Source organism: Sminthopsis crassicaudata, chromosome 4 (assembly GCF_048593235.1).
Source record: "Sminthopsis crassicaudata isolate SCR6 chromosome 4, ASM4859323v1, whole genome shotgun sequence".
In the NCBI taxonomy this organism is placed as follows: domain Eukaryota; kingdom Metazoa; phylum Chordata; class Mammalia; order Dasyuromorphia; family Dasyuridae; genus Sminthopsis; species Sminthopsis crassicaudata.
Genome location: NC_133620.1, coordinates 132,089,049 through 132,112,321, shown reverse-complemented (window position 1 = coordinate 132,112,321; position 23,273 = coordinate 132,089,049). Strand labels below are relative to the sequence as shown.

Below are 23,273 nucleotides of genomic sequence, written 5' to 3'. Positions count from 1 at the left end.
TATTATTTTATTGGCTTTATGTTACCATTAGATGTAATTGAAAGCTCTATGAATACAAGTTTATAAATTAACTCGGAGTTGCTATAAAAGTTTCTTTTTAATTCCATATATTAAACTATCACTTGTATCATATATTGGTTGAATTTCTGTGATTGGGATATAATGTTTGAGAGAGATACCAATCTATAGTATTGATTAAAATTTCCTTAACATTTGTGTAATAGAAGACATTTGTAATATTGATATGGAAAAAAATGTGTGTTGCCATCAACCAAAAAATGTATAATACATAAATAGGAAGGAGGTGTTTAGTTTGTTGCTACCCCTATTATCTCTCTTCTGCTAGTTTGAAACCTAGATAATTACACACCTGTTTCTTAGATTTTATGCTTGCTTGTGGCTTTCAACAAGCCTAATAGAGCTATTCCTAAGGGGCTTGTGGGAATATACTGGGAAATCATCTTTTTCCCATAGCTAGAAGACTGAAGTGTTGAGAATGGATAGGTTAATAAACAATGTTAGGAGAAAGGTGCCAATGTGAGTGGGATCTTGAAAGATAAAGCAACTGATCTGTATCATGGAAGTTGAAATAGAATGAATGGGATGAATACTCCTGTAATTTAAGAATGACAATAATGAAAAAATTATTGTAATTCAAGTTCTATTAAAATGTTATATTTATTTTCTCATGTGCCTTTTTTTCTTTCCTAGAAAACAAAATGACGAACGAAGAACCTCTCCCCAAAAAGGTAAGTTTGAAACAATTTTAAAATACAGCATTTGTGATGCTATAGAGCAAAGTTTCTTCATTTTTTTGTGTGTCATGGAAGCCTTTGGCAGTCTGATAAAATGTCTGGATTTTTTCCCCCACCTCTCTCAGAAGCTCAGTTTTCTAGTCTCTGTAGCTTTGTGGAATAGTTCTTCCATAAAATCAACCCAAGATAAGTTCAGTTAAGGAAATATTTTAGATGACATAGTTGCTCAGTCTTACCCTCAAAATAGCTTTACAAAAAAACAGCTTTATCCTATAAACAAGATGTCTTCTACATTTTAAGTTTTTTTGAGCCCTATATGCTTGGTATCAATCTTAGCTTTCCTTTGTAATCTTTTTGTTCTTGTCCATCCCCTTAGATTCATGTTCACTTGGAAATACTTATATTAAGGGAAGATTCAAGAAAGGCAATCTTTTGAGACAAATAAGCTATTGTTTTTATTGGATTCTAGAAACCTGCCTTTTCACTTTTTATCTTCAGTGAATATTCCAAAATGCTTTATCCTATAATTTTGATAAGGCAAAGTTTAGTGACCATAGGACATTATACAGATGTCAAGAGGCCCCAGACGTTTCCACTTTTTAAAAACCTCTTCAGCAAAATTAAATGTAAACAAAGGAGTCATTTGTAATAAGTAATATTCAGTACTTCACCTAACATGGTGTTTCACATTTCTGTGTACTTCAAAGGGATATTTGACTGGTCATTGACAGAGGTTAACTTTCTGTAGGAATGTTTTTCCTGTTCCCCCAGCTGCTAGGACCTTCCCCTTTTTGAGATGACTTTATATGTATTTTGTATATACTTAGTTATCCCTTCCACATCACAACTTTTTCCATCTTGGTTGTAGTATATAGTGGCTTGGCATAAAAAATTAAATGAGAATTTGAGGGGAATTTTCTGGAAGCCACAGAGGGTACACAAAGGCCAGAAGATGACACAGAAAATGCTGGTTTAGAAACTCAGAAAAGCAATAAAATGTATATAGTATTGTATGATATCAATCCATTTTTTACAGTAACTAACTGGTGCTGTAAACACCCCATTAAAAAAGGGGGGGGAAATAAATTCAGATTTTTTTCTCTAGTATGAAGAGAGGGCCAAAAAATTTTACTACAATTTTCCAGATCCAGAGAGTGCCTCACCCCTTAGAATGTAAAATCCTTAAGAGCAAGGATTGTTGTTGTTGTTGTTGTTGCTTTGCCATTCTTTGGATCCTTAACATCATATGGGCTTGATAAATGCCTACCTATTTGACTGCTTGAATGAGTTTTTAGATCCAATAATAAGTTCTTAAGTGGAGCTAACACAATGTTTTTTAGGATTTAAAAATAATAATAAATGTGCATCCAGTTCACATTTTTTACTTATTTTTTGTTTAAAGGTTCGACTAAGTGAAACAGACTTCAAAGTTATGGCAAGAGATGAATTAATCCTAAGGTAAAGTAATTGATACTAGCCAACTAAATACTTGAAAGTCTTCCTAGTATCTTTTCCTCAGCCTCTGTTTCTTAATATTTTTATTCTATATTATGACTACAACCAGAACTGGTAACAGCTCAAGTTTACATGCAGCTTTAAAATAGTTCACAAAATGCTTTCCTCATGGCAACCTTGTTAATATATTAGGGTATTATATAATAGTTCCATATGGTCCTACTGTACCTTTGCCCCTCAAACTGGACTTTTTAACAATATTTAGTAGAAAAAGTACAAACCTGAATCCATTAATGCAAATTAGCAACTCATCTGTAACTTAAGTCTCAGAAAGTTGCTCCAGGACATTAAGGTTAAGCGAAATGCCTTTGGTTTGTGACAGAATCAGATCCAGGTTTTCTCAATTCTTGTCAGCTATACTTTTTTCCCCCTTTATTTTAGATTGATAAATAATGTTGGATATTTTAAAAATTATTTGAATCTTCACTTTTAAACTTACCCTGAGATAAATAAACTATTATGGGTAAGCCAAGGCTATTTCAGTGCTCTCCACCATAATAATTTCTTAGTAATGCACTTCCTCCTCCCTCCCATTTACTTTCTCCCTGCTCCTTTCGCCAAAAGGGAAAAATAAAACCAAATTCTACAACTAATGATGGGTAGCCTAAGTTACCTGCATACTATGTTGCTATTCAGGCCTTTTCCCTCATTGTTTGTTTTTAACATTTGAAAATAGGTGCCTTAAAAATACTTCTATTTATAACAACTTGATTATTCATTAATGAAAAGCTAATCAAATAGAAATATAGAGTTTATATTTGGCTCTACCACTAACTAGAATTTAACCTTGGGCAAGTCTTTTAGCTTCTCTGTATGCCAATTTCTTTTTAAAAAATAAACTAATTGGAGTAGGGGAAGTTCCAGGTCTCATGCAAAAATGTAAAGATCTGCCACAGTTAAACCAATAATGGGGTGATGGTTTGTTTTAATTTAAAATTTGAAACTGTATTGAAATTAATGTATACCTTTGTATATAAGAAATCAGTTGAACTAAATTTAATTATTTTTGATGGGCTTTCATGGTGACTTGATACTAATAAATAGTTTTTCTCAGTAACCTTGGAGGAAAGTAATTTAACCTCCCTGTTTTCTCATCTCTAGAGATTACAAGAAATCTCTTAATTGTGAAGAACTAAGCAGGTTAAAAAGGCTGAATATTAAAAGAGTGAGAGAGAGAGAGAAGGTTTGTAAACTGGAAGGATACCTAGTACCGTGTCCCATTTTTATTGCTAATCATCTTCTTGAGCCACCCTCTTTTCATATTATATGCCTATGACAGTTTCTTATTTTCCATATTTATTTTCTTGAAAATAAGTTGTAATTTGTAGTAACTTAGATCAACATCGTTCAGGAATCTACTTGTTCCTATGTAAGGAGACAACCTTAGCTATCTTTTAGGTATATTCTTGCTTCTGTCTTGGACTTCTCTTGAGTTTTTCCTAGGCATGGAGAATTAATTTACAAAAAAGGCACATCTTAGGGCTCATGATTCTTGTACCACTCATACCCTTTAAAGTCACTTTTTGTCTCTCTTTTTTTTTCCTTAGGAGAGACAATTAGGGTTATGTGACTTGAGCAGGGTCACACAACTAGTAGTTGATATTAAATGTCTGAGACTAAATTTGAACTCAGGTCCTTCTGACTCTCTCCACTGTACTGTCTAGTTGCCCTCTTAAAGTCATTTTTAAAGAATCATAGAAAAAGGAGATAATGAGATGTGTGTGTGTAATCTCTGCATGAGATATGTTGCTTTTCTTTCTCCTTTGTTTTTGGACAAGCAAAGATCAATTTGTATTTATAAAATTAAGAGAATTGGACAGAATGACTCTTAAGGACTTTTCTAGCTCTAAAATTCTTAATTTTTAAGATGTCTTAAAATTTAAAAAAAAGTTGGGGGCAGAGGAATCCTTAAAATTAAAAAAAAAAAACTGGGATTAATTTGTGCCTGATAGTTTCCCACTAGCAGTAATTTTGAAGTGCAGTTTTCTGAGTAGTCAGCTTCTAAAGCATTGCTGCTTGATTATCATCAAGGGACAGGAGATGGCATTTTCACTATTAGCAACAAAGAGATCTTTGCTACCCAACTGCTGTAACTATTCAGCATCTGTAGCAACATTAGGACAATGGTAACATTTATATTGAGCTAACATATATGAGTACGTAAATACTACTATACTATTGAATTATGATATTCACATAAGTAAATAGTATTTTATGTTCAAATGAGTTGCTGAAACTTCTAGAATTGTGCCATAGATGAGCTCAGAATAAGAATCATTTGCTCAATATACGGATCAGTATTGGGATTAGAACCCACGTTCCCCAATTTCAAATCCAGTATTTCCAGTGCATCTTTCTATCTCGGTGTATTCTCTTCCTTCTCCGCCCCCCCCCCCCCCCCCTTTAAACTAAATAATACCACTTACAGTAAACATTTCTGATTACTTTTTTGAGAGAATATTTTCCCCCAGTTTATCTATTATCTCTTATTGATAAATGTTTTGTTTTTGTTCTTGTTCAATTATTTGTCCGTTTGACACTCTGTGACTCCATTTGGGACTTTCTTGTCAGAAATGCTGTAGTGGTTTGCCATTTTTTCTTCAGCTAATTTATCAGATGGACTGAGGCAAAAAAGTTTAAATGACTTGGCCAGGGTCATACCAACCTACTAAGTATTTTGAGTACAGATTTGAACTCAGGAAGGAATCTTCCTGACTTCAGATACAGCACTCTATTCACTCTACTGCCTCACTGCTCATAAGTATATAGTACATGCCCAGCCTGTATCTACATCTTTAGTTCTTCTAAACCAGGGGTCCTATGAATTACCATTGTGATAGTAAAGTAGCTTGTCTTTTTTTGTATATTTAAATGGCATCCATACATGGTATAAAGGATTTAAGTCCCAATTCTGACATTAACTGTGTCCTTAGACAATTTATTTAATCTTCCTAGAGTTTCCTCAGTTTAAGTTGAGTTAGGTATTTAATAGTTGATCCAGGAAATATTTATTGTCTACTCAGTTCTTAGAATTGAACTTAATCTTTAATGTGAGAATATTATTTGTACTACTGTATACCTCACAAGATTGCTTTGAGGAAAGTGTTTTGTAAGTTTTTAAGTCCTATATAATATAAACTGCTATTATAAAAGCTTCTTCAACCTGTTTAATAAACCGAACAATTTGTTTTTGTAATAGGTGGAAGCAGTATGAAGCATATGTACAAGCTTTGGAGGGCAAGTACACAGACTTAAACTGTAAGTAATCAGAGTTTCAACCTCTGAGAATAAATTTCTATAATTTGAAAAACAAGATTTTGGAAATAGCAGTACAGCTATCAGTGTGACTATGCAAAGACAACATAAAATATTACACAGTGGTTCTAATTGGAACATATATTCAAATAGGTTTTAATACTTCAAAAGATCTGTGACGTAGTCTTCATATAATATAATACGCTTGTTCCAGGCCCAAACTTGAAGCTTTTGAAACATAGTGAGATCTGCCAAAGAGTTTGCATCATTGACATAGCCTTCAAAAACTGAGTCATTTTTACGCCATATTAGACATCAGAGTTAAAAATGTAGAATAGTTCTTTACCAGGGGTTCACAGACCTCTAAAGGGTCCTTGAGCTAGATTTCAAGGGATCATCAAACTTCTATCAGAAGAATACTACATCTGTATTTTCACTGACTTTTAACTTAAATTTAGCATTGTCTTCAGTCTTTTAGAAACCTTATTCTGAGAAAAACTCCCTTAGGTTCATCAAGGTGTCAAAGGAATGCATTCTCTCACATTCACATATACACATGCGCACACACATGCACACAGTTGAGACCCCCTGGTGTAACATATCATGTACTATTAAAAATTAATGCCAAAATTGGATAACCAAAAAATATTGTTGTGAATGTTTAATAGGTCACCTTAAACAAGTCAGAGTCTTCAATTCACAACAAATGGTAACCTATTTGTCCATGGTTCAGGAAGTTATATCCTAGCAACATTTATAAGTTGTAGGGTTCTAGTATATAATGTAAAATATTAGTCAGTATGTTTAAAATTTTATTTTGTCTAGAGTTTCAAAACCCAAAAAACTTAAGTTTAAGTAAAAGCTTATTTTACATGCTTCCAAAATAGTATCCATCTTAATAGCTTTTCATGCTAATAAAAAATGTATAATGACTTATTGCTAAAATTTTTAGAAATTATAAATTACTTGACAGATTTTTGATACTTCTTAGAGGCAACTGATAATGTTTTTGTTTTGTTTTGTTTTGTTTTTTTAAAGAGCATTAGAACTGGAGTTGGAAGAATCTGTTTTAAATCTCTTGAGTCCTTTATCTCCTAATCCTAAAATGAGGGTATTTAATAACTACCAATTTCATATTTGTAGAAAAACTATTTTATAAAAATTCAACAATAAATATGAGCAATTAGTGGTGTATGATGAATACAAAAGTATTTTGTTGGGGAGTGGAACTGGGATTAGATTATTGAATTTTGTTCTTTTACATTAATTATTAGGCTCCCCCCCCCCCTTTTTTTTTTTTTTTTTTTTTTTTTCTTTAAATTTATTTTATTTTATTTTTTAATAGTTTTTATTTACCAGATATCCGCATGGACAACCCCACAACATTGACAATTGCCAAACCACCTGTTCCAATTTTTCCCCTCCCCTCCATGGCAGGTCAACCCAACACATGCCAAATATGTTAGCGCACAAATCAAATACAATATATGTATACATGACCAAACAGTTGTTTTGCTGAACAAAAAGAATTGGAATTTGAAATAGTGTACATTTAGTGAAATAGTGAAGGCAATCCAAAATGCAGGCGGACAAAATTAGAGGGATTGGAAATTCTATGTAGTGGTTCATAGTCATCTCCCAGAATTCAGTTCATTACTGCTCTATTGGAACTGATTTGGTTCATCTCATTGTTGGAGAGGGCCACATACATCAGAATTGATCATCATACAGTATTGTTGTTGAAGTTCGTATAAGTCTCTCCGGGCCTTTCTGAAATCATCCTGTCGGTCATTTCTTACAGAACAATAATATTCCATAATATTTATATACCACAATTTATTCAGCCATTCTCCAATTGATGGGCATCCACGTAGTTTCCAGTTTTCGGCTGCCACAAACATTCTTGCACACACAGGTCCCTTTCCCTTCTTTAAGATCTCCTTGGGATACAAACCCAGCAGCAACACTGCTGGATCAAAGGGTATGCATAGCTTGACAACTCCTTGAGCATAGTTCCAAATTGCTCTCCAGAATGGCTGGATGTATTCGAGGTTCCACCAACAATGCACCAACGTCCCGGTTTTTCCACATCCCCTCCAACACTCTGCACTACCCTTCCCTGTCATTCCAGCCAATCTGACAGGTCTGTAGTGGCATCTCAGAGCTGTCTTAATTTGCATTTCTCGGATTATTAATGATTTGGTAGGCTCCCTTTTTTTTTGTTTGTTTGTTTCGTTTCCTTTATGAAACTATATTATATCTTTCTGAAGGTGACTTAGAGAACATATGCCCTATTTACAAATGGCACTAGGATACTAAATTTTGATTTGGAATTTTTAATCTTGTGGTTCAAGTTCTGTGTAGTTTTAAAAAGGTGTAAAGACCTGGTGGGAAATTATCCTACCTGGAATGTTGTTAGGATTCAATACTGTTGCAATATCACTAAAAGGCAAGGAGAATAAGGAATGGTCTATGTAGTGTTCAAATAATGCTTCAGGTACTACAATTTTCTTCCTCTCTCATCCCCTTTCTATTTTTACCAAAAACATTAGCTAATGATGTAACTGGCTTGAGAGAATCTGAAGAAAAGCTAAAGCAGCAACAACAAGAGTCTGCAAGAAGAGAAAATATTCTTGTGATGAGACTGGCAACCAAGGAACAAGAAATGCAAGAGTGTACTGTAAGTATTTAAAGTTTCGTGTCTTTTAAAAATAGGTTGCAAACTTTTTTAAATTCAAGTATGTATTATCTATATTAGGCTGTGTTCTGAATACTTAATATTAAATATTTTCAACATTAGAACAGATAAACTTTGCTCTGAAAATGTTAGGCAAAATTTAGACTTCCTCCAATTTAAGAATACCTTTTAACACTTTGTGGTTGGATTTTTGGTTAGTTTTGGAGTTGTTGATTGGGGTTTGTTGTTGTTTCTTCTAAAATGAATTTAAAATTCCCAACCCTAAAGAGTTAATACCCTATTTCATATTCTATCAATGATCTTATCTCAGGAGGAGATATTAAATTAAATTTCCTCTTTTTCTCTCATTCTCTGAGCCAATCATATCACTAATTTCTCTTCTGTATCCTTATGATCCTTATATATTAATTTTTTTTTCTCTTCCCTTTATCATTTCATTTTCTCACTTTTCTTTATCCGAATTAAACCAACCTACATTTTTAAAATCTTTTTTTCAGACTTAGTTTTCCACCAAATTAGCTGTATGTGGGGTTACTTTTAACTTTACCTTACTCTAGACTAGATTAGAAGAACAAGTATTATTCTGTATCCTGTACTTTACTAACTTGTCAGTGGCAAGAATCGAATGAGTCATTAGCAGAATCAAATCTAGTCCCATCTTTCTAATTCTCCTTTAAATTTCTGTAAACTGACTATAACTACTTGTTGCTTATAAGCTTTTGTCTATTTCTGTACTTCCTATACCCAGGATGATTGGACTAGTTACTGTAAGGTTTTCCCCAACCCCAATTCCTCCATTCCCACTTTACCCCCGTCCCAGTCTATGTCTTGACCATCTCCTTTCCTTCAAAACTCAACTTGAGTGTGTCTACTATTCTACAAAAAATTTTCCAGCTGATTGCCTTCCAGCAAGAGATCAGATTTTTATTTTCCTTATCTGTGATATATTTAATTATGTGCTTTAACTTTATCTGTTTTGATCTCTGACTCGCCCACTCCTTCAGTAGAATGTGAACTTAAGGGAAACAATTTTTTCACTTTTTTTTTTTTTTTTTTTTTAAATAACCCTTATATACAGAAGACATTCAGTAAATGTTCAGTAAATTTAAATTGTAGGGCTACTTTGTAGAATTGTAAATTCCTTGTCCATAGAAATCTTGACTTCTCAAATTAGAGGCTAAATCACCACTCTGAAGCTTTGATTATGAAATATATTAGATGGTTTCTGGAGTATCCTTCAACTTTTAAGATTTCTAGGATCCTCAGATTTATTCTTCATCATACAGTCCTTTACTTTGGCCCTCTTCCCTTCTGCCCATACCTGTGAGTTGTTAATAGCTTCATTTGTATCACTTTAAACAAACTTAGGAAAGATGTTTTCCTCCTTTGGAGCTTTCTGTTTTTTCTGGGCTATACCTAAATATTCTCACTTGGATTTTTCTTCATTTTTGTTTTACAAAGCAGTCACTTTATTTACAGATGTGTTTTGCTTTCAAAGAAAACATCAAAATTGCTGCTTCTTTTTTCCGTTTCTGTTCTTATTAAATCTTGGCTACAGCTTTCTCCATAAAATTATTTTTTATTCTCCTTACCTTCAGTGATAACTCTATCATCATTGCATTTTTCACTAGTTCAAAATGGCTTTGGGAATAAAGGTGAAATTTACTAGTTTTCATTATTTTGGAGTCCACCTGCCTAAAATCCTAATCTCATTCCAGGCAAGATAATTTCCCACTAATTCTTTATGCCTTTTTAAAAACCATATTTTTCCTAATAGCATAGGACCTGTTAGCCAAATTATAATTGTTAATTCAAAGTCTACCTCTTTTTAAGTGGGCTTTATATATGGAAAATTTAGGATAATGTCTGAATAGAACATCTAATCTCTACTCCCCATGCTCCAAATACAGTCAGTTTTTAAAATTTATAATAAAATATAATTGATCTGTTTAAGAAGATTCTAAATTTCTAGAATTCAGGAATAAATTTTGTTTTATTTTCTATAGCACATTGTGAATGTCTGAAGATGATGCATCTATGTATACAGAATACTATTTCTTTGTTATCCAACATAATGGTTAAAAAAATTAAACTATCCCTCAACATATGTCCTTGCTTTTAAGGAGCTTACACTCTAAATTGGGAGGAATTTATCTGAATCTGTAGGGTAGATAGGGAAATTATATTCTAACTCTAAAGAGGTAGAGAACATGAACAGTTATACTTAGAAAATTTTCTGTGGGAGATGGTCCTGAGCTGGGGTTGTAAGAAAGTAAATGAAATGACATTAAATGATAGAAGTGAGAAACATCATGAAGACAGTCCATGCAAAACAAAGCCATGGAGGAGGGAAGAGATAGAACACCCCATTTATCTAACAGCAATTAGGCTTTTTTGGGAGCATAGGTAGTGTGTAAATGGAATGGGGGGGGGGAGCTGGAGTCACTCTGTAAAGAACTTTTAGATGCCCTTAGGAAATTTGTGTTTTGTTCTAGAGATAAGAGGGAATCACTCCAGGTTTTCAATTGTTCCTACTATGGTTAGATCAATGTTTTTGGCGGCTCTGTAGAAAGATGGATTGGATTACCAGTATCTTTTCATTGACTGAGGTTTCTAATGAGACCCTATCAAATAATCCAAAATAACCTACAGTATTAGGTTCTTAGAAGTTGAATTTTTTTTTTGTTTGTTTAAATTTTATTTATTTATAAATTTTTTGACATTATATTTGCATGAGTAATTTTTTTTATAACATTATCACTTGTATTCATTTTTCCAAATTATCCCCTCCCTCCATCCCCTCCCCCTGATGACAGGCAATCCTATAAATTTTACATGTGTTACAGTATAATCTAGATACAATACATGTGTATAAATACCATTTTCTTGTTGCACATTAAATATTAGATTTAGAAGGTATAAGTAACCTGGGTAGATAGAGAGTAGTTCTGACAGTTTACATTCACTTCCCAGTGTTCCTTCTCTGGGTGTAGTTGGATCTTCTCCATGTTGAAGATATCCACCTCCATCAGAATACATCTTCATACAACATTGAAGTGTACATCGATCTAGAAGTTGAATTTTTGTCAGAATTCCATAAATACTTAGCACATTCTCAGTTCTGATTGAGATCTTGGAAAATATTTGAGATTTAAAGGCTTTTTATGCATACCTTAATTTCAGATTCCCCATCTTAAAACATTACTGTTCTATGTTGTTTGATAAGAAGCCTAAATTTCTAACTAGATAAAATTGTGGGCTAAGAAAAATGAGCTATCATACATCTGTCTCCTTCGTTTCTTGTTATTTTAAGCAAAGAATTTGATGTATATTATGTTAATCATCTGCAAAATATTTCTTTAGCTTTTTCAAGGAAAACTGAAGAGTAAATGAATTTTGTTTTTTAACTACATAAGTCTTTAAAGAGCTACTTCCAAATCATGCATTATCAGTAATCCAAAAATTTATATTTGGAAAATATTTTTGTGTTTAATTGAGTAAGAATATTAAAAACTTGACCTCAAAATGTACTTCGAAGACAATTTCATTTTCTGTTTTAAATCCTCCTTGTTTCCACTTCCAGATTAGGAAAAGATAGATAAAGTGAGGGGAGGAATTTATAACCAGACACTGTCTGAAACTTCCTTTTATGCTGTTATGAGAATTATTAATTAAATGTGTTAATTTCAGAGATTCTCCCCTGCTTTGCAGTAGTCATTCAGTGTTTGATATTGTCATTAAATGAAAATGAGTAGGTATTTAGCCTCTAAGTTCTTACAAAGAGAGATTTCACTGGCAGATGCTATAAATTATCATCATTGTTATTAAGAAGGTATGGTAACTTGTTGATACCATTAAAATGTTCAAAATGTTGTGAATGAGTTAACTGATTTTATGTTTTGAATAATTTCTTGATTGGCTTCAATATTGAGAAGCATTAGTCCAATATATTCAGGTAGTTTTGTCCTAATTGTATTTTCATATCCACAAATAAGGCAAGAATTCATTGTATCTTTCTTATTCTTTTTGTCTTAACTGATTTTTTTAAACTGTCTTTGAAATTAGACTTATCTTTTAGAATGTAAACATTCCCATAAGCAATTAATTTACAAAAACAGCACTTTTCAAACCTTTTATGAATTGTGGTTGTATGTGAATTGGCATTGTAGTTAGCAGTGGTTATGTGTTTAAAGGCTTTATGGCAGGGGATAGAGAGCCAGTTTCTGAGCCAGCAAAACCCTGTTCAACTCCCACCTTGGACACATCCTGGCCATGTGACCCTGAGTAACTCATTTAATTTCTTTGTGGTCTAAGCAACTCTTAAGACCATAAGTTGCCGAGAAGTTGCCAAACTTCATTGACAGAAGTCCCTCTTTTAGAGCACCCTTCACCAGGGAAATCATAAGTCAGTCCACCTTATCCTATTTTGGCCCTATATGTTGTACAATCCTAAATGTATGGTCAATGTGATAAAAACAGATTCCCCATAAGTATTTTTAAAGATTTAATTTTAAATACAACAAACGGGATTTAGAAGATAGCCCCAAAAGAAATGTAAAATGAAATGTTAGATGATCCCTAGAGTGTGCCACTTAAAGAAAAGAATAAAGTGTTTTTAAAAACATCTGCTATGTAATCTGTTTTTAGTTTTGGGACAGGTCACTTGAACTAATCCACTTTGGGGTAAGAGGATTAAGTTAGTAGAGTTGTATTTTATAAATTGCTAAATATAAATTTATATAGTGTGCCCTCTAAGTCTTAGTGCAGTTTTAAGCTTTGATAACTTTAGAAATATGAATACTACAAACTTACTGCCAAATAAAATATTTAAAACTTTTAAATATTTTTGTTTCATACTAAAATTTAGCATAACCATTTTATGCTACACAACTCTATTAATTTTCAAGCTTTGTAAACTTTCATCAGCTGTTGGTCAGTAAATTAAAGGATTGCATTTGTAATTTAACCTTAAAATTATCCAAAGAATGAGGTTTTGATTCATACTTTACAGTTTTGACAGTATCCCATGAAAAAAAAAATTTAATGGGGATAGATTAAGTGACTGAGGTGGCCAAATAAGTGGGCCTTATATTTATTCTCCCTCTCTTCCCCCTATGCTGATACTGTCTGAAAAAGTATTGACAAACTATCTCATGCATACATCAATGCCTAATGACATGATGCTATCTCTTAAATAATTTTTGTAGTTTGTAGCATTTATACTTCACTAGGATTTTAGGGACACCCTGGACAATGGGAATTGTACTATGCCAATAAACAGTCATGAAGTGGACAATTTGGAACTTTGTGTGCAAGTATGCTGGGGTGGGAGAGTTGGGGTGGAATATACTCTGCTGGTGGGGTGACACATGTTGATTGTATTTTTTAAAATTTATCATACCATATGTTTTGTCTGTTTGGGGTTTTTTAATCAAATTAAAAGCCAAATGTTTTCACTTTTTTTTATCTATTTCCACATTTATGTTTGAGAGACAATGTAACATAATGGGTACATGGCCACCTAAGAGTCAAGACAACCTGAATTCAAATCCTGCTTCTGTCATATACTAGTGAGGGGCAAGTCACTTAACTTCTTAGTGGCCTAGATGACTCATGTTATATAAGTTGGCAGATCAGGATTTTTAGAGAAGAATTAGTCTCACAAGAAGTTCTTTTTACTAGTGAAATCACATTGATTATCTAGCCCTTACTTCAAAAGTTTTAGTTTAATAAGTGTTTTTTAGTTATATTTTTGTACTGGGCTTTATACTTAGTAGCACAGGGGTGCGTGTGTGTGTGTGAATATATATACATACATACATACATATATATATATATTAAATTGAATTAAAATGGGGTTTTTTTGTTTGTTTTTCAAAAGACTGTGAATTCAGTCTTTACACTATTTTTATATGAGAATTATTCCACTTTAAACTGCATTCCAGTGTTAAGACACTATCCTAATTAGTTAAGGTTACATGGAAATTCTTTTTCATGTAATATAATTTTCTATAGACTTGTATTTTTCTTTCCATGATGTTACTATGTTTTGAAAACAGAAATTGCTTACTCGTTCAGAAGCTATTTAGTTTCTGTCCTATGAGTTTATAAATAGTTGAACAGCATTTTATTTCTTAATCCCAAATGTCATTGGTGTGGGTGCTTTTGAATTCAGGCTTTCTCTCTCTTATTGGGGGGAAGAGGGAGAGACAGACTGAGGCAATTGGGGTTAAGTGACTTGCCCAAGTTCACACAGCTAGGAAGGATTGAGTGAGGTTGGATTTGAACTCAGGTCCTCCTGACATCAGGGTCAGTGCTCTATCCATTATATCATCTAGCTACTCCCAGGCTTACATTTTTAATAATAAAATCAAGCTGCCTAAGAAAGATTATAGCAATTTTTTGACTTGAAAGCATTTGAAGAGACTTTTTAATGGGTTTTGTTTATTTAATCAGTATTAATTTCTATTGGGAGGAGGATGGCCATTGTTATTTATATTATTTGAATTGTGTTCTCTGACACTAACATTAGCTCTTTCTTTGATGTGGTAGTAATAATTTATTTTTTATTTTGCACAGACTCAAATCCAGTACCTCAAACAAGTTCAGCAGCCTAGTGTTGCCCAACTGAGATCAACGATGGTAGACCCAGCAATCAACTTGTTTTTCCTAAAAATGAAAGGTGAACTGGAACAGACTAAAGACAAACTGGAACAAGCCCAAAATGAACTGAGTGCCTGGAAATTTACGCCTGATAGGTAAACAAAACATACTCCCCAGTCAAGACTTCCCTGACAGTCCCACTACGAGAATGCTATGGTGGGACAGCCAAGTACTCGTTTCCACACCAAGACTCAGACGTTTTGAGCCAAAAAAGCCACATTCTTATACTGTCCAGCTTGTAATGCTTAATGTAAAACTTACCAGATGAACCTTGTGTTTCAGCTTTTTCTCTCCTCCCCCCCCTTGCTTCAGAGGCCTGACAGCGTCGGACTATTCCGAAGAAGTGGCCAACTCCGAAAAAATTCCCTTTCTAGAACATGTAGACACTTTGACAAGTGTTTCTGTTTGAAGAAAATAGAGGGAGAAACAGAAGTCTTAAGTCTGTGGCACACTGTGTCTACAGACAGTTTGGAGGAAAGAAAACCTAGAGATTTTAAATCATGAATTGAACATGTAAAATTCCAGTAAAATGTAAAAATGGAATATGCTTCGCTCTTAACCTTGAGCCTAGTGACTTAGAGACACTAGAAGTCAGTTTTGCCAATAAGACTGTGGACTTCCTGCTTATTCTTTGAACTTCTGGGTCAAAACTCAAATGAGGTGAATTTTGCTATATCTATATATCTATATATATATAAAGGGTTTATTTGCTTCAGTAGAGATGACAGGATCAAGTAACACATACCAGTCATAGTTCTTATGCTTATCTTTGGGCCCATCTAGTTCTGGGCTCTTTTGTGGTTTTAAGTAATGGTTTGTTCTTTGGATTGCAAATGATGTAGATAATTTGATTTAGGACTGTACAAAATGAAGGTGTAGTATCTATAGATATAAATTGTCTGCAGCATTTTATATATACATATATAAAAATAATTTTCACAACTAAACTGTTTAAGGTTGTTGGTTGTGATAAACCTCACTGCATTATTTTTTTTTTTGCAGTGTTATGAGAACTATTACATCTCCAATCAATTAGGCACGTTATAATGGCAACTGTTCTTCAGTGTAAATGGGGATGTGTTTTTATTTCATATTGTATTGGGGCCTTTTGTAATTATTTTCTTGACTTAAAATATGCCTTGAAATAGTTGTAATAGCTCAAGGAATTCTATTGATTTATTCTGTTGTATTTTGAATAATTGGGTATTAAGGGCAGTTGGAAGAGTATTGTTATGCTCTTCAAAATGAAGGGGAAAGGCTTTTCTCACTACTTAAAGATCTGCAATTATCCAACTGATAACCAGTCAAGGAGCTTTGTCATTGTTGGTACTTTTTGTCATTTTGTCCCAAAGACTTTGCAGTAATATTGTGGGACAACTTCACTGAATGCCTGCCTGAAGATTGGGGTGTCAATCTTGGAAATGTGGGCTGGCAGAATTTTGATGTTTTGTGGATTGGCAAAGGTCTAGTGTTCATTGCTAGCAAAATCCATTTGCTCACTTAGATAAATAAGTATTACTTCTTCATGTCTCCATCCGACTATCCTGGAGGTGAAGTTTTTTCTTCAGATCATTCTATAAATCACCAATTCAAGTTTTCATAAGGTGATATTGGATTCTAAGGTGAGTGGAAGATAAATGTTCCAGCATGTCCCAGCGTTTAAATGTAATTTTTATGAAAGGTGACCTAAGTTCTCTCTTAATCATTCAAATCAATTGTAAGTATCTTGAATGTGTATGATTTAGGGAACTGTTATGTGGGGCAGTGGGAGGGCTGGTGAAGGGGGGTTGTTTGTATTATTTTCAGCAAAAAAACCACCATGGTTCCAAACTTTTAAAAACAATCAAATCTGTGTTTGAAATTAGCCAATTGTGATAGCCATGGAGACTTTGTATGAACATTTTACCATTAAAGGTAAAGGGGAATGATTTCAATATCATAGGAAATTTTATTGGTATGTATTTACTTACAGTAATATGACTTTTTTTTTTTTAAATTGCTACACAGGTAACTAGAAAAAGGTAACTTTGAGGTATACTTTTTTAAATTGCAGAATATAAAAGAGATCTCAGATTTTATTAATTATGTGATTGCCTTTAAACAGATTATTATTGGTTTAGCAATGTCTTGTAGTTTAATAGAAATGTTTTTATATATGTAATTTAATTCTTAATTTTGAGAAGAACTTAGAAATGTTTGCAATATGTATTCATGTGAACATAAATTTTAGAAACATCTCTACTAATAAATGCCAGTTGTTTTTTTAATTAACCTTTTTAATTTAAATATTTAAGTAGCTGTCTCTCAAGTGGTCAAATTCCCTTTTTAAAAAGAAAAGAAAAAAATCAGGGAAACAATATCATAACATTATGAATCTTTTTCAAAATAACTTGTTGAATTGCTTTTTGTATTTGATTTGTGAGTTGAAAAAAGTTACTTCTGAATTGTAAAATTATTCCAGAGATAGGATTTCCTTTTTATCATATAGTCTCAAATATAATTCTTCTGAATTTAAGTTAGATCTAGTTTAATATTTTGGGTATAATTAGCACTTCATAATGGGAAGCTCAAATACAATACAATGAAAAATCTAGTAACTAGAATCATTGTACCAATATTAAAAATAGAAATGTAATTAAAACACTTCTAAAAAGATTTAAATTTCTTTTGTATATAAAACAACTCCATATTTTATAATACATGGAGTTAAATGTCATACTTAAAACTGAAGGAGAAAAAAATAATTCAGTTGATTTTATAATATCACTTTATCTTTGCATATGTTGACATCTCAGGAATAATTCACAAAATAGTCAAAAATACCAATCTTGCTCATTTCTACAGATATTACAAGGAAAGCAGGTTGCCAGAAAGTATTTGTGAAGAAAAATTTTATAGTTTCTACTTCTGTTTATGACCATAACATCCATTTCAAACAGCATTTTTATTACCATATTTTCCTGGTTAATTGTTAATTAGTAGTAAAAATTTAGGAACTATAACATTACAAATAACAGGTTACATTCTGGGTCAAGATTCTGCAAAATTTGGAGCTCTTAATGGCAGTGGTATGAGCAACAATATTAAATAAGAATCAGATCCTTTTTTTTTTTTTTTTTTTAATCCAACAGAATAATTCTGCTGCTGAGTGTTGGCTTAGTAGTTTGGCTATATAAATGTTATGTGTTTGTAATTGCTTTTGTTTTGCCTAAGCCCCAGTTGTCTAAATAATTCATCTTTCTTGAGAAAATTCAGTTAACTACTTGATATTTCACATTTGTAACTGAACATTTACTTGAACTAACTACCAGATCTGGCATTGGACATCGAATCAAGGACAGAGATCAAGCGGTTGTATAGTTCCCATTGTTAAGTTTTCAAGAATTGATTGGACCAAATGCCATTTGGAGCAACACATCTGGAAAGCATGGGAAGCCTAACAGAAAGACTAAAAAGAACAGTGTTGGCACTGATTTTTTGGAATATATAACCTGCTTTAAGTTCTTTTCAGAGAAAAAAAAAAATTGGGGGCAGCTAGGTGGCATAGTGGGTAGAAGACTAGCACTGAAGTCAGGAGGACCTGAGTTCAAATGTGGCCTCAGACACTTGACATTTCCTAGTTTTATGACTCTGGGCAAGTCACTTAACCCCAATTGCCTAAGCAAAAAAAAAAAAAAAAAAATTGCAAATTGAAATGTTTGATTTAATTTTGAAAGGGAAAAAACTTTGGATTATTTTTAATAGTTTAACTTCTCTTTTTTATTTTTCTTTGCCTAAGATTTTTATGAGTTTGAAATAATGATAGCCATACCCTTCTGCATTCAGGTTCTAAAAGATTTTTTAAAAATTTAATCATCTTTTTTTTAAAGGGATTTTGAATTTATATGATAAAAACGTTTCATATTTTTTGTTGTTGCTGCTGTTGTTGCTTTTCCTCCCAGATTGCAGACAAGCTACATTGAGGGGGATTTAGTTTTACATTTTCTGGTGCTGCATTTTGCACATAATTCCCTGTCATGGTTTTCAGAAAATATAAATAGCCCAGTTTGGCACATATCCATTTTTTCATTATTGTTTGAAAAATATATCCCCAGGTAATTAATTTTGTATGCAGAATAAGTATTTTCACAAACTCCAAATTGACCTATAGATGAGTTTTAAGTTTAGGAAGAACTAAATATACAAAAAAGTTATGTTTAAAATGGTAAGTTAGGGATCATGTGCTTCTACTACTAATAGATTTTTTTGTTTTAGGAAAGAGCCTAATGAATTTCTTTAACTGTCTTTATGAAGTGGACTCATGATCCACAAAGAAGTGTGTGTGTGTGTGTGTGTGTGTGTGTGTGTGTGTGTGTGTGTGTGTGTGTGTGTGTGTGTGTGTTCGTGTGTTCGTGTTCCTAAAAGGTCAGGTGTAAATTACTTTAGAGTAAGGGGTTTTTTATATGACTTTTTTTTTTTTACCCAATATAACCCTTTATGCAAACATGCACTTCAATGTGTGTGTTGAGACAGATTTTCACAGTTTTCTTTAAAATATTCCTGACATATACCTATTTTGAGCATCAAATTCTCCTCTTTCACTATTTAATTATTATTCACTAATCAGAATATTTTATTAAATTTCTTGGTAATATCTTCTCATTTAGATTCTCAGGTACATATTATTTTTGTTAGCAAGTTGAGGTAGAGATGAATGGTTTCCCAGTTGGATTTATTACTGTGATATGAAAGCAAGAAATGGCCATTTTAGCCATTTATATTTATTTTGCTTTCTTCTTCTGACATCAAGTAACTGAAAGCTGAAGATCAACATGCACAAGAGGAAAAAGTGGTAATTATAGGGAGATTTACTGTTGTGACATTTAGCTATAATGTATAAATTGTAATGTCTGGAAAACATTTGCTGTCGCTATTAAAGTGATGATCAAGGAAGATTACAGAAGATTTTGTCTTCATTTTGTGATGGATGGCTCTTTCCTTTGCAGCCAAACAGGCAAAAAGTTAATGGCGAAGTGTCGAATGCTTATTCAGGAGAATCAAGAACTTGGAAGACAACTGTCCCAGGGACGTATTGCACAACTTGAAGCAGAATTGGCTTTACAGAAGAAGTATAGTGAAGAACTTAAGAGCAGTCAGGATGGTAAGGGTTCACTTTCTGAACAGTGTTTGTTTAAAAATTCTGCACTGGGTTTAAAAAGCTGCCAGCTCAAATATAATAGTTCAGGTTGCAGTACAGGATCATCTTCTTTATATAATGACTATGTAGAAAGAAGTATTAGAAGGAAGGGGAAGAGAGCAGGGAGCAACAAAAGGACATTTAAATTTTAGATTTCTTATGACTACAGAGCCTGTTCCTTTGCTGTCCAAATCATTAAATGAATATACATGTATAATAAGTGCTTAAGAGAGGCAGGGCAACACAGCGGTCCTCTGACCAGTTTGTATAGTTATAGTCGTTCTAATTCTTCTTTTCTTTAGCATCTATGGAGACAGTAGAAATGAATAGTGGGAAATATCCAAGAATTGATTCTGCATACTAGAATTTCTATTTGAATTATGTATGAACTTAATTAGAATGAATTGCTCAAGTAACATCTTCAAATATATTATCTGATACTTTATTTCTAGTAAACATAATGTAGTAAGTTTTATAAAGCTGTAGTTTATGTAGCCTGCTAAAATTGAGAAAATGTTTATGAAAATATGTGTAAAATTTTCCCTTTCCCCCCTCCTTTTTTCTAAATGTGTTTTATAACTACTTTGCAATTAAATAATGTTGGTACATTTAGTGGATTTCTTAATTAGCTCTGCTTAAAAATAAAAAAGATTTTTCATGAATTGGCTTATTACTCAAAATATGTTTTTTTCTTCTAACCTACCTTTTAAGCATCTTTCTGTATGGTTTAGTAAGATAACATCAAATGGACCATCTATGTAGTATATATAAAATGTGGCTCATCTGAAATTAACCATAGATAAATTTCAAACTTCATTTGACAAGTGTTTTAATTGAATATTCTTGTTTGAATTCTAGATAATAATATTGCTATTCTACTATATGAAACTTATTTTTATGTAATATTAAAAGCAAATTTGACCTTCTCTTTGTGCAGAACTCAATGACTTCATTATTCAGCTTGACGAAGAAGTAGAGGGTATGCAGAGTACCATTCTAGTTCTTCAGCAGCAACTGAAGGAGACTCGTCAGCAGTTGGCTCAATACCAGCAGCAGTCCCAGGCCTCAGGCCCAGGTACCAGCAGGACTCCATCTTCTGAGCCTTTAGACCAGGGAGATGTCATGGGGAAAGACTGCAGCCGTCTGGCTAATGGACCAAGTAACGGCAGCTCCTCCCATCAGAGGACGTCTGGGTCTGGATTTTTTAGGGAGGGTAACACAACAGAAGATGACTTTCCTACATCTCCAGGGAATGGTAATAAGGTCTCCAACAACTCTGAAGAGAGAACTGGCAGAGGAGGTAGTAGTTACATAAACCAACTCAGTACGGGGTATGAAAGTGTAGACTCTCCCACGGGCAGTGAAAACTCTCTCACACACCACTCAAATGACACAGACTCCAATCATGATCCTCAAGAGGAAAAAGCAGTGACTGGGAAAGGTAACCGAACTGTGGGTTCCCGTCATGTTCAGAATGGTTTGGACTCAAGTGTAAATGTGCAGGGCTCAGTTTTGTAATATTTTTCCAGCAACATTTTTATACAGTGTCATTTAATTTGGGAGAGGATACTGTCCAGAAACAATTTTAATTAGTGCATCCTTTTTGTCACAATTTGCCTTTTTGTGCAGTGTGGGGTTTTTTTTTGTTTGTTTTTTTTTTTTTCCTTGCTTCAATACCTCTGCCATTTTGGAAATTGTAACAGTTAATTACGTTGAACGTTGCTAAAAGGACGTTTGTGTAGGCTCAAGTTATTTTTATATGAGTTAATGTGAAGTTGAAAACGGAAATAATTTCCACAAAGTATAACACAATGATGTCTGTACAAATCCATGTATATCTAGAACCCGTGCTGTGTAAGGGCATTCTTACTCATACTGTTCTTATCCTTATGCAACATTCAGACTTGTCATAGTAGTTGTGGGTTTATGACTGCCAAGTTTGCCCAGTACAGTAGTTTTATCACTAAAAGTTGGACTGTTGATGGAGTCCCGTAGTAGTTTCAGTGTTAATTACAATTTTTTCCACCATACATCTGTGCATTTTCTCTTTAGGTGACTGAATGTTTAAGAAATTTGTGTGCATAGTTACTCAGTTTTTATGAACTGTTGTATCCTGTTAATGCAGATTGCTCTGTGACTCCACTATATCTTACCTGTACTGACCAAACCTAAATAAAGATTTTTAATAATGTAACTCCTTCATTAGTTGTTTTTTAGTATTCAGTAGCACTGTTTTCCATGAACATCTGAATTCCAGTTTATCATGCTTCAGTTGCAAGACTGAGACTGAAGTTTGTGCTAAATCTAGGATTCTTTTAAAGAAGGGCAATTAGTGTTTATGGTTTAATTTTAGTTCAATCAAGCAAATTATGTTGTTGATGCTTGTTTTGAATATTGAATCAATGCTATTTCAATTATATTTCTGCATCATTAATATTATGGTGTATTAGAATTTGTAATTGTGTAATATGCCAGGGGGAAAAATGCCTTTTCTGGTCATAAGATCAAGCCTAAATAGTTTTTTATTTAGTAACTAGCCATCTCTGGTCACAGGTAAACATGATTTTGGAACTTTTATGTAATGGGAATGAAACATTTCTAAGAATTTAGTTATATTTGGATGATTTATTTAGGGTAACTTTAAAATGTATACTCTTAAAATATTTGATTTAGTCTTATTAGATTAACTGAAGTATTACAGAACTTGTCAGGAAAAGTTCAAATCTAATAGAAATATTAATACCTGATGATTAGCACAATGAAAGTCCATTAAAAAACAAAACAAAACTGGTATATAAGTAAGTTTTAAGTCTTAAGTGGTATGTAAAATGTTCCACTAGACTGCCTTAAAATCTTGGTATACATGTAAGATGTCAAAATGAATTATTAGTCTTCTGCACTTGTAATTTTCTTGTTTTTTGTTTTAATATTTAAAAGTAATGATTGGTTTTCCCCAAAATATCCCATCAGAATATTGTGTTTTTAAAATAATTGTACCTGTTCTTGAAATCACTGATTCCCCCTACTATATTAGTAGTGCAAACATAGTAAATGTACTAGAAACATTTGACGTGGTAAATGTTGATAATTTGTTTTTATTAGGGTTGTATGCTTATATTAATGAGTAGTATCAAATGTAGATGAACAATTCTTGAATGTTGTAGGAACTTTTCCCATGTAAATGCATCAATATAATTTCATCATATGAATT

At 32.9% G+C, this 23,273-nt stretch overlaps 1 protein-coding gene across 4 annotated transcripts in view; it reads left to right on the top strand.

Annotated features, from left to right (window-relative positions):
• Window positions 1-22,256, top strand: part of WTAP (WT1 associated protein) — a 31,830-nt gene extending 9,574 nt beyond the window's left edge. For 2 of the 4 annotated variants that reach the window (XR_012489140.1, XR_012489139.1), the window contains exons 2-8: window positions 712-749; window positions 2,158-2,213; window positions 5,470-5,528; window positions 8,078-8,205; window positions 14,803-15,546; window positions 19,872-20,026; window positions 21,000-22,256. Coding sequence is in view for 2 of the 4 variants with exons in the window: in XM_074309399.1 (XP_074165500.1) it covers window positions 720-749; window positions 2,158-2,213; window positions 5,470-5,528; window positions 8,078-8,205; window positions 14,803-14,981; window positions 19,872-20,026; window positions 21,000-21,580 (1,188 nt within the window). In the remaining 2 variants the exon portion in view is untranslated. The remainder of the gene's footprint in view (window positions 1-711; window positions 750-2,157; window positions 2,214-5,469; window positions 5,529-8,077; window positions 8,206-14,802; window positions 15,547-19,871; window positions 20,027-20,999) is intronic. The other 2 variants (XM_074309399.1, XM_074309398.1) reach the window with 1 other exon arrangement.
• Window positions 22,257-23,273: the final 1,017 nt, after the last annotated feature.